This window comes from Brienomyrus brachyistius, chromosome 20 (assembly GCF_023856365.1).
Source record: "Brienomyrus brachyistius isolate T26 chromosome 20, BBRACH_0.4, whole genome shotgun sequence".
In the NCBI taxonomy this organism is placed as follows: Eukaryota; Metazoa; Chordata; class Actinopteri; order Osteoglossiformes; family Mormyridae; genus Brienomyrus; species Brienomyrus brachyistius.
Genome location: NC_064552.1, coordinates 10,278,768 through 10,291,490, shown reverse-complemented (window position 1 = coordinate 10,291,490; position 12,723 = coordinate 10,278,768). Strand labels below are relative to the sequence as shown.

At 43.8% G+C, this 12,723-nt stretch overlaps 1 protein-coding gene across 2 annotated transcripts in view; it reads right to left on the bottom strand.

Moving 5' to 3' along the window:
- prkg1b (protein kinase cGMP-dependent 1b) overlaps nucleotides 1-12,723 on the bottom strand; it is a 105,856-nt gene that overhangs the window by 78,340 nt on the left and 14,793 nt on the right. For both annotated transcript variants that reach the window (XM_048987484.1, XM_048987483.1), the window contains exon 2: nucleotides 10,458-10,624. In XM_048987484.1, the coding sequence (XP_048843441.1) occupies nucleotides 10,458-10,624 (167 nt within the window). The remainder of the gene's footprint in view (nucleotides 1-10,457; nucleotides 10,625-12,723) is intronic.

The window sequence follows — 12,723 nt, the reverse complement described above, 5'->3', positions numbered from 1 at the left end:
ACAGGCTTCAGTAAAGGAATATATAAACTTGACTATGAAGACGACCCTCCTGGAAAAAAAACAGCTAAAAACCAGCTGGTTTGAGCTGGTTTTAGCTGGTCTAAGTCATGGGTGTCATTTGATCTGATCCCTCAGTGCTGTAGCCCCGAGGATTTTTGCCCCAATGCCAATATGCAAGTCAAGCCCCAGGTAAACTTGATCTTTTCAACAGCTAAAAATTCCCCTAGTCTAAGATGATCTAAGATGGTCTTAGATGGTTCTTTCCTAGTTCTTGCTGCTCTTTGATGGTTTAGTGGGGTGGGTCACTGGTTGGTCATGCTAGTGGCTAGCCTATCAAGCCAGTCGTGCTAGTATGACCAGCTAAATCAACTAAAATGACCCCTATAAGGTGGTATGACCAGCTAAACTAGGGGCAGGCAATCCTGACCCTGGAGTACCGGTATCCAGCAGGTTTTCCATCCTACCTGGTCTCTGATGAACCACACCTGATCACAAGCAGATAGTCTCGTCCGGTAAGATAGGAAACCTGCTGGATACCGGCACTGCAAGATCAGGGCTGCCTACCCCAGAGCTAAACCATCAAACCATCGAGCAAAAACACGCCTTAAGCTGGTCAACTGTCATAAACTGCTCAACCATCTTAAGTTGGTCAAACAGGTTTTTTTCAGCAGGGAATGAAAGATGATGCGATGCCAGTGAAACATCCATGACGAGATAGTTAAAAACAACAATCTGTACATTAAGGAAGAGTAATGCCTCAGAATAGTCTAATTTTACCTAAGCAATTTACCTTATTCCTGCAAAGAGATGCATTCAAGGACGGCAAATTACTAGGGAGGAAAGAAACATCTCGATGCGCACACCGTTAGTTTACAAAGGGTGGTTCCTCACACCCTTTTCTTTGTTGTTAAGGTAATTTTTTTTCCACTGAATGTTGATTAACTAAATTCATATTCAAACGTTGACTATAAATATTAATCAATGCGTTTTTCGTGGTAATTTAACACCAAAGATGAAGAATGGCCTCTGAAAAAGGAACTAAACATCAATCTCACGTTAAAATGTAGCCCTTAACCAAAGAATATTTGAAGCAATATAATGCTGAGAAACGTAGCTTTTGTGTTGATACAGCATCCACGGATTTTACATTTAGTAATAATACTGACCTGGATCTGCATCCCTGTGGGATGGTATTTACTCTGAACATGCAACAATGCTCAGGCAGTTCCAGAATCTGTGTTGAAACCTTTAATACGCATAAATTGGTATTGGCAGAAACCACACTTAGATGGGTAGAGAAATCTGGGACGAGTTTCAAACACAAAAACCGATGCGTGGCATACATTTTAAAAGAATAATTACCCAGGTTCAAAGTTTTTGTTTATTAAGATGACCCAGAGCTGCAGAATTTGGAAGGGGATTAACGTGACATTTAAAATGACACACAATTTAAAACTCTCTTCCTCCATCTCATCGGGAAACTCTGAGAGGAGGCATCGCCGATTCTAATTGGTGAGAATAAAAAGCCCCCGCTTTAATCGCCAGTCTTTATTATCTTGGGCATTTTCTTGCGCTCGGATGGGGTTGGGGGGAGGGGTGTCACTGAATAATCAGACGGCACGTAATTTGTTTTTATATTCTGGCGGTTCTGATTATACAAATGTGATTGCATAGTTCTGAATGATTTCCAAAAACACAGAACGACATGCAGTTCGGCAAATTAATCAATTTTATCGGAACTTTGCACATATGCCCAAAGCATGACAGCCTTCAAAAAAGAAGACACTGTATATAACTATGCATAATTATGTACATCATATGTGCGCACCAGCATTGCACTTTGAGAAACAGACGAGCTGCGGTCTTATGTGTCGCACTACTGAAGGATCTGAGATACTTATGAAGTAGATACTTAACAAAGGTCAAGGTAATTTGGGAGCAGAAATATTCTCATTCTCATCTTCCTTGTGGCTTTTTAATCACGATTAAAAGCATCTGCGGGACAGCTATGTGAGCTGTTAAATTGCCCATTCGTGCTCCCACTATGCACTATGTCAAACACAACGAATCCAAGGTGTGTAGTGTATGGGGGAGGGGGGGGGGGAGGGGGGGTTTGAGGTTCAGTAGTTCAGCACAGCTGAGCGCAGTCCCCGTCCACACACGGACACACAGATGCCGTTCCATCCAGAGTCCATGTGTTCTCCTGGAACGGCTTCATGGGAGATCTGCAGATCTTTGCAGGCGGGGTTTAGCAGACTCTTGCCACTCGCGCACACACACCGCCAAGAGGAGGCGAAGCAGCCAATTAGCAGGGAACTTCTGAAAGGCCGGCAGGTTGGCAAAGACGGAGAAAACCCTGCCAGTTCACAGAGCCTTCTGCTATTCCCGACTACAACAAGAATCTCAAAACAACATACTAAATTCATAACATGCGGCGAGTTCCTTTTTTTTTTTCCTCAAGCATCCTATTCATCACTGTCATTTCAACAGCACAACGTGAATCTGAACTATTTATATAAAACACAGCAACAAGGCACCATTGTTCCACCTAATGGTGGATACGCATTACGGCCTTCGCCTGACGCGCGGCCAATGATACGAAACGCTCTCGTTCCAGTGAACGACCGTGTCATGAGTGAGTCTTATTCTTTTTTCTCCCTGCAGGTTTTTTTTTTTATTTATCATCTACACCCTCAGCCCCCTCCCCCACCAAAGGAGTTTCTGCCTGACGGCCTAAGAGATGTGAAAGTATGCTTTTCCCTTCGCTTCCATGCTGAAATCTGCTTTTTCTCACCAAACGACAGAAAACGCCTTCTATACTTAAACGCCAGACCTTGGATTCCAGGAGGCTGGAATATTTATAGACAAGTAAACACATGCGAAAAGAATCTTATGGAGAGGATTTCATAGCTCAGTGACTGTGGAACGGCAGAGATTCCATCGAAACGACCAGCGGCTATTTAACTTAGATGCTGATATTCTGATTATTTCCCCCACTGGAACTTAATTTATGACGAGTCGTTCAGAAGGAAAAGTCGTCCTCCTGTCTCATCAGAGCTAAAATCAGAGCTAAACATCCCAATGCTCCGAAAACATTTAGAGCACAGGCTAATAGAGTTTAATAAACCCGGATTGCACAAACAAACTCTCTCAGGCTTCATTTAGCTCCAGGGGCCATTTTGCTGCACATTGATGACTATTGATATTTCCATCACTGAGTCCATCGGCGCATTTCTAGTCTCCCAATCGACGAACTGGAATAAAAACTCAGGAGGCAACCGAAAGGCACTGAAGGTAAGAGATGGGTGGCGGCTCAGCAGGCATGGATGTGACGGAGCGATGGTGGGTATGTGTTCGCATGCCAATGGAGCTCTTCAAAAACTCTAATGTGGCGAAGTCAGCGGCCTCCCTAATAGCCTGAATCTTCTGGAGACCTTATCTGTAGCCAAGCTGGGCGGTGAACTCTTCAATGCTGCAGTGAAAAGTCATTAATGCCAACTATGATTATGTACTGCATACTAGCAGATAAGGCACATGAAGCACATATGGGAATTGCATACTAATGGAAAGAATAGAATAGAATAGAATAGAATAGAATAGAATAGAATAGAATAGAATAGAATAGAACATCGTTACTGTCATTGTATATCTTCAATGGAACTCTGTGTGCTTCCCACCAATGCTGCATTATAGATGATAAATAATATTAAAAAAAAACAACAAAATAAAATTTAAAACAAATATATAGAATATAGTATAGCGAGGCTGATTCCACGCCGAGTCCTACAACTGCAACTTCAGGAGACGGTACATCAGTAACATTACATCACAGCATGGAAGAGAGTTTCTGAGTCCTTATCGGGCATTTTGCATGTTTTATAACGTTGCTCGAGATCTAGGGCCCAATAGGCAAGCCTTGCACAGGAAGTAGCGTCAATTACAGTCGAGTAAACAATATCAGTCGGCAGAGCTGCCACCTTGACTCATGAGTTTTGGCGGTTTGATGTGCCACTCTTCCATCAGCCGGCCGTCTCGCGACGGAATGACTCATTTGGTTATGCAAATAGTATCTCTTCCGTTCGCTAACGAGAAACGGCAGAGAGACCGGTCCTTGTGATTTCTTGGCCGCTGCTGTCACACGTCTTTTGGTCCATCTCAGCGGGTGGGGGGACGGGGGGGGGGGGTATACTGCCCAGGTGCAGGTAGAACCTTTTGACATTTTGATTAGCAAAGCCGTTGCATATGCAGATGTGCACGGAAATGACTGGGCTTGCCGTTCCGGCCGGGAGAGAAGGGGTCCTGGGCCTTAATTCCTAAATTCCAATTATGGCCGACAGTAAACACAATATCAGATGTAATAAAGTGTGATTTCAGGGCCACCAGCCATCCTGAAATAAAGGAAAGTGCATGAAAAGTGATACATCACAAACATTATGGATGCAATCTCAACAGAGACCGGGGGTGGTGTCGATTAGGTGGGGGCGTTAAGCAAGGCACGACTGCTCTCTCGCTCACTCTCTCTCTCTCTCTCTCACTCTCTCTCGCTCACTCACTCTCTCTCTCTCGCTTGCTCCTTTTCGCCGAGGCTTCCAGCCTTTGTCCTACATTGCTATGTAAACAAGTTGGTCGAGGCACAGCAGGCCCTCGGTTCGTCTTTCCACCGGCGTTCTGTCACGGTTCCCGGAACGGGCAGCGCGGCGGGGAGCTGAGTGGCACGCTGTGCACATATCATTGGACGGCACGACCCAGAGGAGCGCGGCTTGCGGGCCCGAGGCATCCTGGGAGAGCGCATCCCGTCTACAGGGGCTCTGACAGGCAGGTTCACCGTAGTTTCGGGGTCAAGGAAGCGCCTACGCGCACATGGGAAGGGAGCGAGGCGATTTTAACTGTGCCGGAGCGAATGCTTATACAGTTCAGGAAGAAGCAGGATGACAGCGATCAAATTCTCTGGGCATGAGTGTGACAGAAACAGGAACACAAATGGTAACTCAATAACTCCAAGGAGCTGCGGTCACGTGAGACACTGAAGACGGTCATCCTGAACATTAAAACCAAAAAAAGGCCAAGCTGTTCCCAGCTCTGGAAGGTATTTGTGGGTAAAACCTAAATCCTTCATAGAATTATAAAGCATACACTTTATACATCTACCATCACCATCACCGAGAACAATGCTCCGAAAAAGATTAATAATGTATAACTGTCTTCCATTTTAAGCTCGGAAGCATTTGCAGTAATGAGGCACTTTATAATTTCCCGGCCCTGTAAAGTTTGGGCCCACATACTAATATGGATGCATACAGACCGATAAGGATGTGTTTATTCATCATGTTGCTATGCAACCAAATCCCAGTTAGAGCTACGTTCCGCACTGTAGTTAAGACAGTTTCAGGGATGTGTCGTGAATAAGTTTAGCACAAGCGCAGTAAAATTCAACATCTTGCAACTAATTAAGAGGGAAAAAGGTATAGAAAAACCTTGGGGGGGGGGGGGGGGGGGGTCCAGAAAGGATCCAGGATTGAAAGCTAACAAAATGGTTGTGAGCTGTACTTCAAGGAGATAACTCTAGGTCAATGTCCTGATATATTCCAGATGCAAGACAAATCAGTGAGACATGTATACAGTTTTGAGTCAAATTTTATCGCACTGCAAAGATAAATAATAATAAAATACTGTAATAAAAACAAAACGGCTTGTACTTATGAGAGGTGATTGTTATAGTTGTAGAGGGAAATAAAGGTGATTCACTAACCTGAATTAAAAAAAACTCAACACTCTGACACTCTGACTACATCCAAGTCTGCCATTTAGAAAGTCTTAATTCAGTCAACCGCTGCCTAATGTTGACATCTTACGCCACTTTATTTGATTGAAAACCACATATTAACACATATGCTTAAATTGCAGTGCAATTTACCAAATTCTTCCCAGCCATTTCAGGTGTCACACGACAGCCCCTGTGTGAGACAGATTATTCACTCGAGCATGTCCTCAACCCATATGTGTCAATATTGAAGCGATGCTGTTATTAATTGCCTGCTGCAATATTGATTCACCGCGCGTGCTGATTTTATGATAATTTAAACAAGAACTCCTGTGCTCTCAGCCTAAACCAGTGTTATTGATTCAGTACAGCGGAGAAGCACATAGCTACTAAAATAAAGACACCAAAGAAAATGTAAAAATAAAACTCAAATAAAAACACTTGAGTAAATGAGGCAAAGTATTTCGCTTCTATTAGGAGACGGTCCCTACCACTGGAAATTAACACTGCATTTGGCGTCACGTATAAAACATGACAGACAAGCCCAGATTCCTGTTATGTTTCCCCGCTACGGCTAGCGGGAGATATCGGGGGAGGGGGGGGGGGCGTTTGTCAGGGCTCGTTTGACAAGGTTTAGGAGGAACGATGGCCGCAGCGAAACGTCTGCCGCGTCAGACGTCATCCTGAGATGCAGGCTGGTGACTTCGAGTGCCGACTGTCAGTGAACATCGCAGGTAGCTGGACCGCAGATACGGCTATGTGACGTCCAGCAGCTGGACCGCGGATACGGCTATGTGACGTCCAGCAGCTGGACCGCAGACACGCAACATTCCATAACACTGTAATACGTGATGTAAGCAACAGCGCTGCATCCCTTCATCAGCGACATTTATTTTACATTTGTATTATTTAGTGGAAGCTTTTGTCCACTTGGTAGCTAAGTTGAGCTTCCAATGAATGCATAAGCAGCATCTACACTATGTCTTTCAGACCCAGACACTTCTTCATGAAGATCTTTGGATAATTTACGGCTCGTACCCCTATTAAGACATTACTCTCACGGTCACCGCCACCTTTGACCTTCCAAAATGACATCCAGAAAGCTCTCACTCTTCCACACAACAAGGGGGCAGCGTGTGGTGCAGTTGGCTAAGCCTGTGTGCCTGTAATCAGCAGGTCACAGGTTCAAACCCAGCCACAGCATGTCTGTGGGTCCTTGAGCAAGGCCTGTAACCCCCAACTCCCTGGGCGCCATTGCAGGTGGCAGCCCTTCGCGGACAGCTTACTCTACATGGAGCAAGCTGAGGGAGGCATAAAGACAATTTCCCCACAGAGGGATCAATAAAGTATCAATTATTATTATTATTAAGGCCTCCCTAGAACTAATGCAGGTTAATAAGCCGTCAAATAACAGCAAGTCTCAGCGCGGTCTTTACGTTTAACGGCTGCGTAGCTGCACAGTCTTCTGAAGATATCCTCTCGGAACATAATCGTCTCTGAAGCCTCGTGCTACTGATGAAGGCGAGATCATTACCTCAGAGTGTGCAGGTCTTTTTCATATTTAATAGGACGTGAGCAGTTTAATATTGAGAAGCACATAGATCCCTATGCAGGTATTTCAGTCTATTGCATTACAGGAACATATTTCACATGGAGCGTGCAGCTAGTCGACAACAGAACAGGATGCTCCCGAGCAAGAAATGGCAAGGGCTCATCAGGTCCCTGTTCATGAAAAGCTTAAAATAGGCCAACCTCCCACGCTGCTTTTAATGGACCTGATTAGCTGAGATTACAAATGGACAATGCCTTGGCATTACAAGATGACAATGCCTTGGATTACAAGATGGACAATTGCCTGAGATTAGCTTTCAGTGGTCCTCCCTTACCTACCCGGGTATCTTTGCTTTACCTCAGTAAACACACAACCAGCTGCAATGCTCTCCAAACATAAGTGCTGCAGGAAAATGTGCCAGGATATATGTTCTGCTACTTACAGTCGGTCAGTTAGCAGCAGGTAGCATAAATGTTTCACAATTCATAACCCAAAGACTTTGTGCTACCTTTGTCCCCAAGGAAGCCCAACTGCAGTACCCTACATTTAAAAAATAAATGTCCAGAAATACACACAAATAAATATGAATATAATTGTGTGAACTGTTGGCTCGGATAAGAGACTCATGTACCTGCACATTAATTAGCTCAGCTACACATTTTAGCTTCTGTTAGCTACTACAAGTATTGCTACTTTGTGCCTGTAAACGATAACTCACTCCTTCCAGGTCTGGAAGCAGGACTTCCCTTGGAGGCAGGAATGCTATGCCCAAGTGCCAGCAGAAGAAATCAGTGCCAAAGAGAAATCCATCTCTCAAGTGAAATACATCCATAAGATTCAATTTTCCTTCCATTACAGATCAAACGATTTCCTTACTTACCCCCATGGGGTCTCCGCAAACCCCATCATTCTAAAATCCCCCATTCAACTGCTATGATGAATATGCTAAGATAAGACTGTGTGTCTTACATTGACTGAATCGGCTGCTTGGGACACAGCCGTGATGCTGCCAAGCTGAGGAATCTCAACGTAAGCCAAGTGAGGTCGATGCAAGCCTAGTAGGAGAGCCAGGACAATCTCAGACAATAAGGTGTCAACATTACTGTATTCTTTAAGTGTGTTTGATTTGTGTGTGCAACTGTGTGATTATTTTTTTCTTTGGTCAAGTGAGAACCATCCAGTGTTTCTATAAAAAAAGGAAACTTGCTCCTTTGATGATCATTAAACACCCGCTGATGATTAATGTTTTGTTACAAGAAATGCGGAGCTGAAGAATTACACACGCACTGAGGCAAGCCAAAGGGTGCCAGTTCCCTGACTCCCACAGTCCTGCAAACCTCAGCGTTTAACCAGTGGTTGCCCATTGAGCAACCAGCCCATGCTGTGAAAATCACAGCCGCGTCATCCTAACACGTTCCGCTCCATTACCTGTACCAGGCTCATGGGCAGCCTCCTGTCCAGATGCAGCTTTGAGGACATCCTCATTTAGCCCCAGTGTTCCTCCTGTCAGCAAACGCCTTTGAATTGTGACATTCAATTCAACTGTGAAAGAGTCTTACAATCTAATCAAGGGAGTGGAAATTTCCTGCGCTGCATTGCTAGTGTCACTGTTCATAATAAAACAGCATGTAATCTATGGCGGAATACAATGCTGCTTGCAAAGAAAACGAAAATTGCTCAACATTGTTTACCACAAATTCATTGAATAATACAATGGATGTTTTAACAGTTAATCGAGTTCTGTAAAGGATATTTGCGCTACCTGGAGATAATGTCCAAAAGATACTGAATGCTCTTCATGGTACAGATAAGCTGGAATGTTCAGCTCTATTCTCCACTGGACATTATTGTCTTTCAGAGACAAAGTGTACGTCCATCTCAGGCATGGCTGGCATTGACCACTACTGAATGCAACCAAGAATGTCACACATTTCCAAAATACTTCTAAGGCTATACACATTCCTGTCTGTGCTGCGTAAATCATATAAGTCAAGTGGACTTTACCGTCATACCATCTATAGTATACAGTGGCATACAGTGGCTGTATTTGTTCCACCCCAGTACATCTTACTTCTTTTTATATATTCACAGTGTATACAAATAGTGGTGGATAGTTCAGAACCAGAATGTAAAAATCCAGACCAGGATATTGTTTCATCCAACCAAGTTGAGTATCTGTGACTGTGATTCTTTATGCTCAACTGCTTGGTTGAAACTAAATCCTGGTCTGGATTTTTACTTTCCGGACCTGAATTATCCACTTCTGTATATAAGTTCTTCTGCCCAGCCCCCCTATATTTGCAAACTCCTGTGTTTTGTTAAATATTATGAAACGCCCTTCCCTGTCACTACTGTTGTATGTTGCACCATGGCTCAGTTGGAAGGCTATTTCATGGTACTGTATGCCTGCATGTAAACAGTATGACAATAAAGGCCACTAGACTTGACTTCTTAACTTCAAACCAGCAATTTGGCCAACCGTGCCTCGCGGTGAATCACACACTCGGGAAATACATAAGCTTCTCTGTTTGCTATAGCACAGCTGCTGCACAGGCCGCAGCTCTGTGCCTGTCCTTGTCTTTCTGTGATCGCGGGGAAAGGGGTTCCCTTTGTACAAGCCCCCCACAAAGCCGCGACATTTAAATTACTCATTTTCAAATGGAAAAATGTGTCAGAAGACGTTTTACAACATATTCTGGAAACATTCATTATGCTTCATCATAGGAACACAAGTCCCTCCTTACTGATCCAAAATACACACGCCAAAACATAGCAAATGACCCACCGCATCCCTACATTCGTTTTAAAGCTCTTGTTTGCCATACCCATATTTTAAATACCTATATAAATTATTAACCTTAGAAATTTACAGCTATCGCATTAACTGATCATTTTTAAATGCTACGGACACTTTCCTTATTCAGAGCTTTAGCGGCAAGCTTGACCGAGCTGCACTTCTGCTTTAGCGCGTATGCTAGCACCACGGTGCAGAGAAGTAATGTCTTCGTTTTCTTACAATACTATTAGTGCAGTTTCATCCAAAGTTCCAAAAATATAGGTGTGCAGAAGTAAAATGCATCCGCAATAACAGTAACACCTACATGTCACGTTTCAAAAGCAATGATGAGGTTGAGCCATACACACCTTCCATGACGTACACCAAAGATCCCACGTCGCCCTCCTTGATGATGCAGCTGTCTTTGCCATATTCAACCGGATACATGCAATCCACAATTTCCTGGATCTGCGAAAGCTCAAGGTTCTTCATGAAGTCATTGTCCAGAATAGCTTCCTTGATTAAGTCCTTAGACCTGTAAAATGAGTAATGAAAAGGTCATTTAGAGCATAGCGTGGTGTATTCCTTTAATCATTACCATCCATCCATTTTCCAAACTGCTTATCCTACTGGGTCGCGGGGGGGTCCGGAGCCTATCCCGGAAGCAATGGGCACGAGGCAGGGAACAACCCAGGATGGGGGGCCAGCCCATCACAGGGCACACTCACACACCATTCACTCACACATGCACTCCTACGTGCAATTTAGCCTCAGCACGTCTTTGGACTGTGGGGGGAAACCGGAGTACCCGGAGGAAACCCCACGACGACATGGGGAGAACATGCAAACTCCACACACATGTAAACCAGGCGGAGACTCGAACCTGAGTCCCAGAGGTGTGAGGCAACAGTGCTAACCACTGCACCACCATGCCGCCAACCTCAATCATTACATGCTGTGTATTCTCCTTAATATGTCACTATTAAACTACGAATCTTCTCACTTACTAACGGCCTGGTATGCATTTACGATTACGAGAGCAGCATGGCCTGTTTACATTTACATTTCTCATTTACTTTCATTTAGCTGATGCTTTTGTCCAAAGCGACAAACAGCACATTACAAACACACATGTCGTCGAGGAGTCGACTAGACGTAAAAGCAGTAAGGCTGAGCTTACAATGCATGTCCAGCTACAAGTGTAAGCAGCATTGGAGCAGGAGGTGCACAGCATCTTCCAAACAAAAGCAAGAACTTAACAAGACGATTCAAGTGCAACAGTAAGGACATTCAGGGAACACAGAAAGCAGTGCTTCTATACATTTCTATATCTATATATTCTACATCTTTTTAGTTGGTCTTGTCCATCTATCCATGCATCTTTTAATGGCTTATCCCGGTCATGGTCAAAAGTCCACCAATCTTCCAACCACTTATAGATGTTCTCATTGTGTTAAAATTCGCATATGAAGAACACGACATAGACGTATATGAGATCCCCAAAAACGCAAATAAAACTTTGGAATCACTCTTTGCCTTGTTGATTTACAATACAGTGATAACTGCTGGTTTTTATTAAGGGTTCAAGTTATTCTTATGTTGGAAATATATGTATTACATGCAAGCATATTCTGATTATCAGTAATACTTGGGTAACTGCGGGAGAGTCAACTGAACAATGGTGCCTCTTCCTCAGAACAATCCCTCATGACAGCTTTTAATAGAATTTACACGGAATGAAATCTACAAAACAGACCGAAACCTACAATACATGAGAGTTTACGGAGAAAAAAAAAATTACAGTTGTTTCTCTGCATTGTCTGTACATCTTATCTTTGCAAAAGCCATTTGCAATTTGGGGGAGCCGGATAGAGTAAGCTGCTTTCACTGGAAAGCCCATTGCAGTGATGCTTCACTGGCACATACATAAACGACCAAAGGTTCAGCCAGCCAATATGAAGCTCTACTTGACTTTTTTTACAATTATTCGGTTCCATCTATAATATAAAAAGCTGCACTTGAGTCGTTTGAGAAATGGCATAATGGCTATATTCCAACATGAAAAGAGATGTTTCCTTAGCGACACAGTGGCCTAAAGTGGAACATCTGCAGTTCTGAAACCCAGCGGTAATGCAGGGGATACTGAAGCCCATCAGAGATTAGAGAACGGCCCGATTATAGCGACACAGGGCATTAACAGCCCCACTGGCTGATGAAGACACATGAATGATGACTCTGAACGAGGCTTGTCTGATTTTCGCCGAAAAAAAGCAAACTCCTGTGTCGTGAACTGACAGGAAGCTGCAGTATTTCTGAGCTTATTTATCCCTGGGACTCCAGTGTTTAATCCTCACAACCGAACTGCGACACAGTTTTCTTCAACAATCATTTAAATAGATAAGTGCTTAAATACATTGGATACATGTATACCATTCAGGGAGGAAAGAGGGATTTTAAGCAGGGGATTTAAGGTTATTTCGACCTAACAATACAAGTCCAACGTGAAATAAAACGCAAGAGCAAAAGCCTTTGTGAACAGGCAGGCTAACCTGGGTGACCTGGGTAGGAGGCACCTGACCACGCAACCACAACCCTACTGACTAACTGACACTCGCAAATGCCTCAAAGTACATC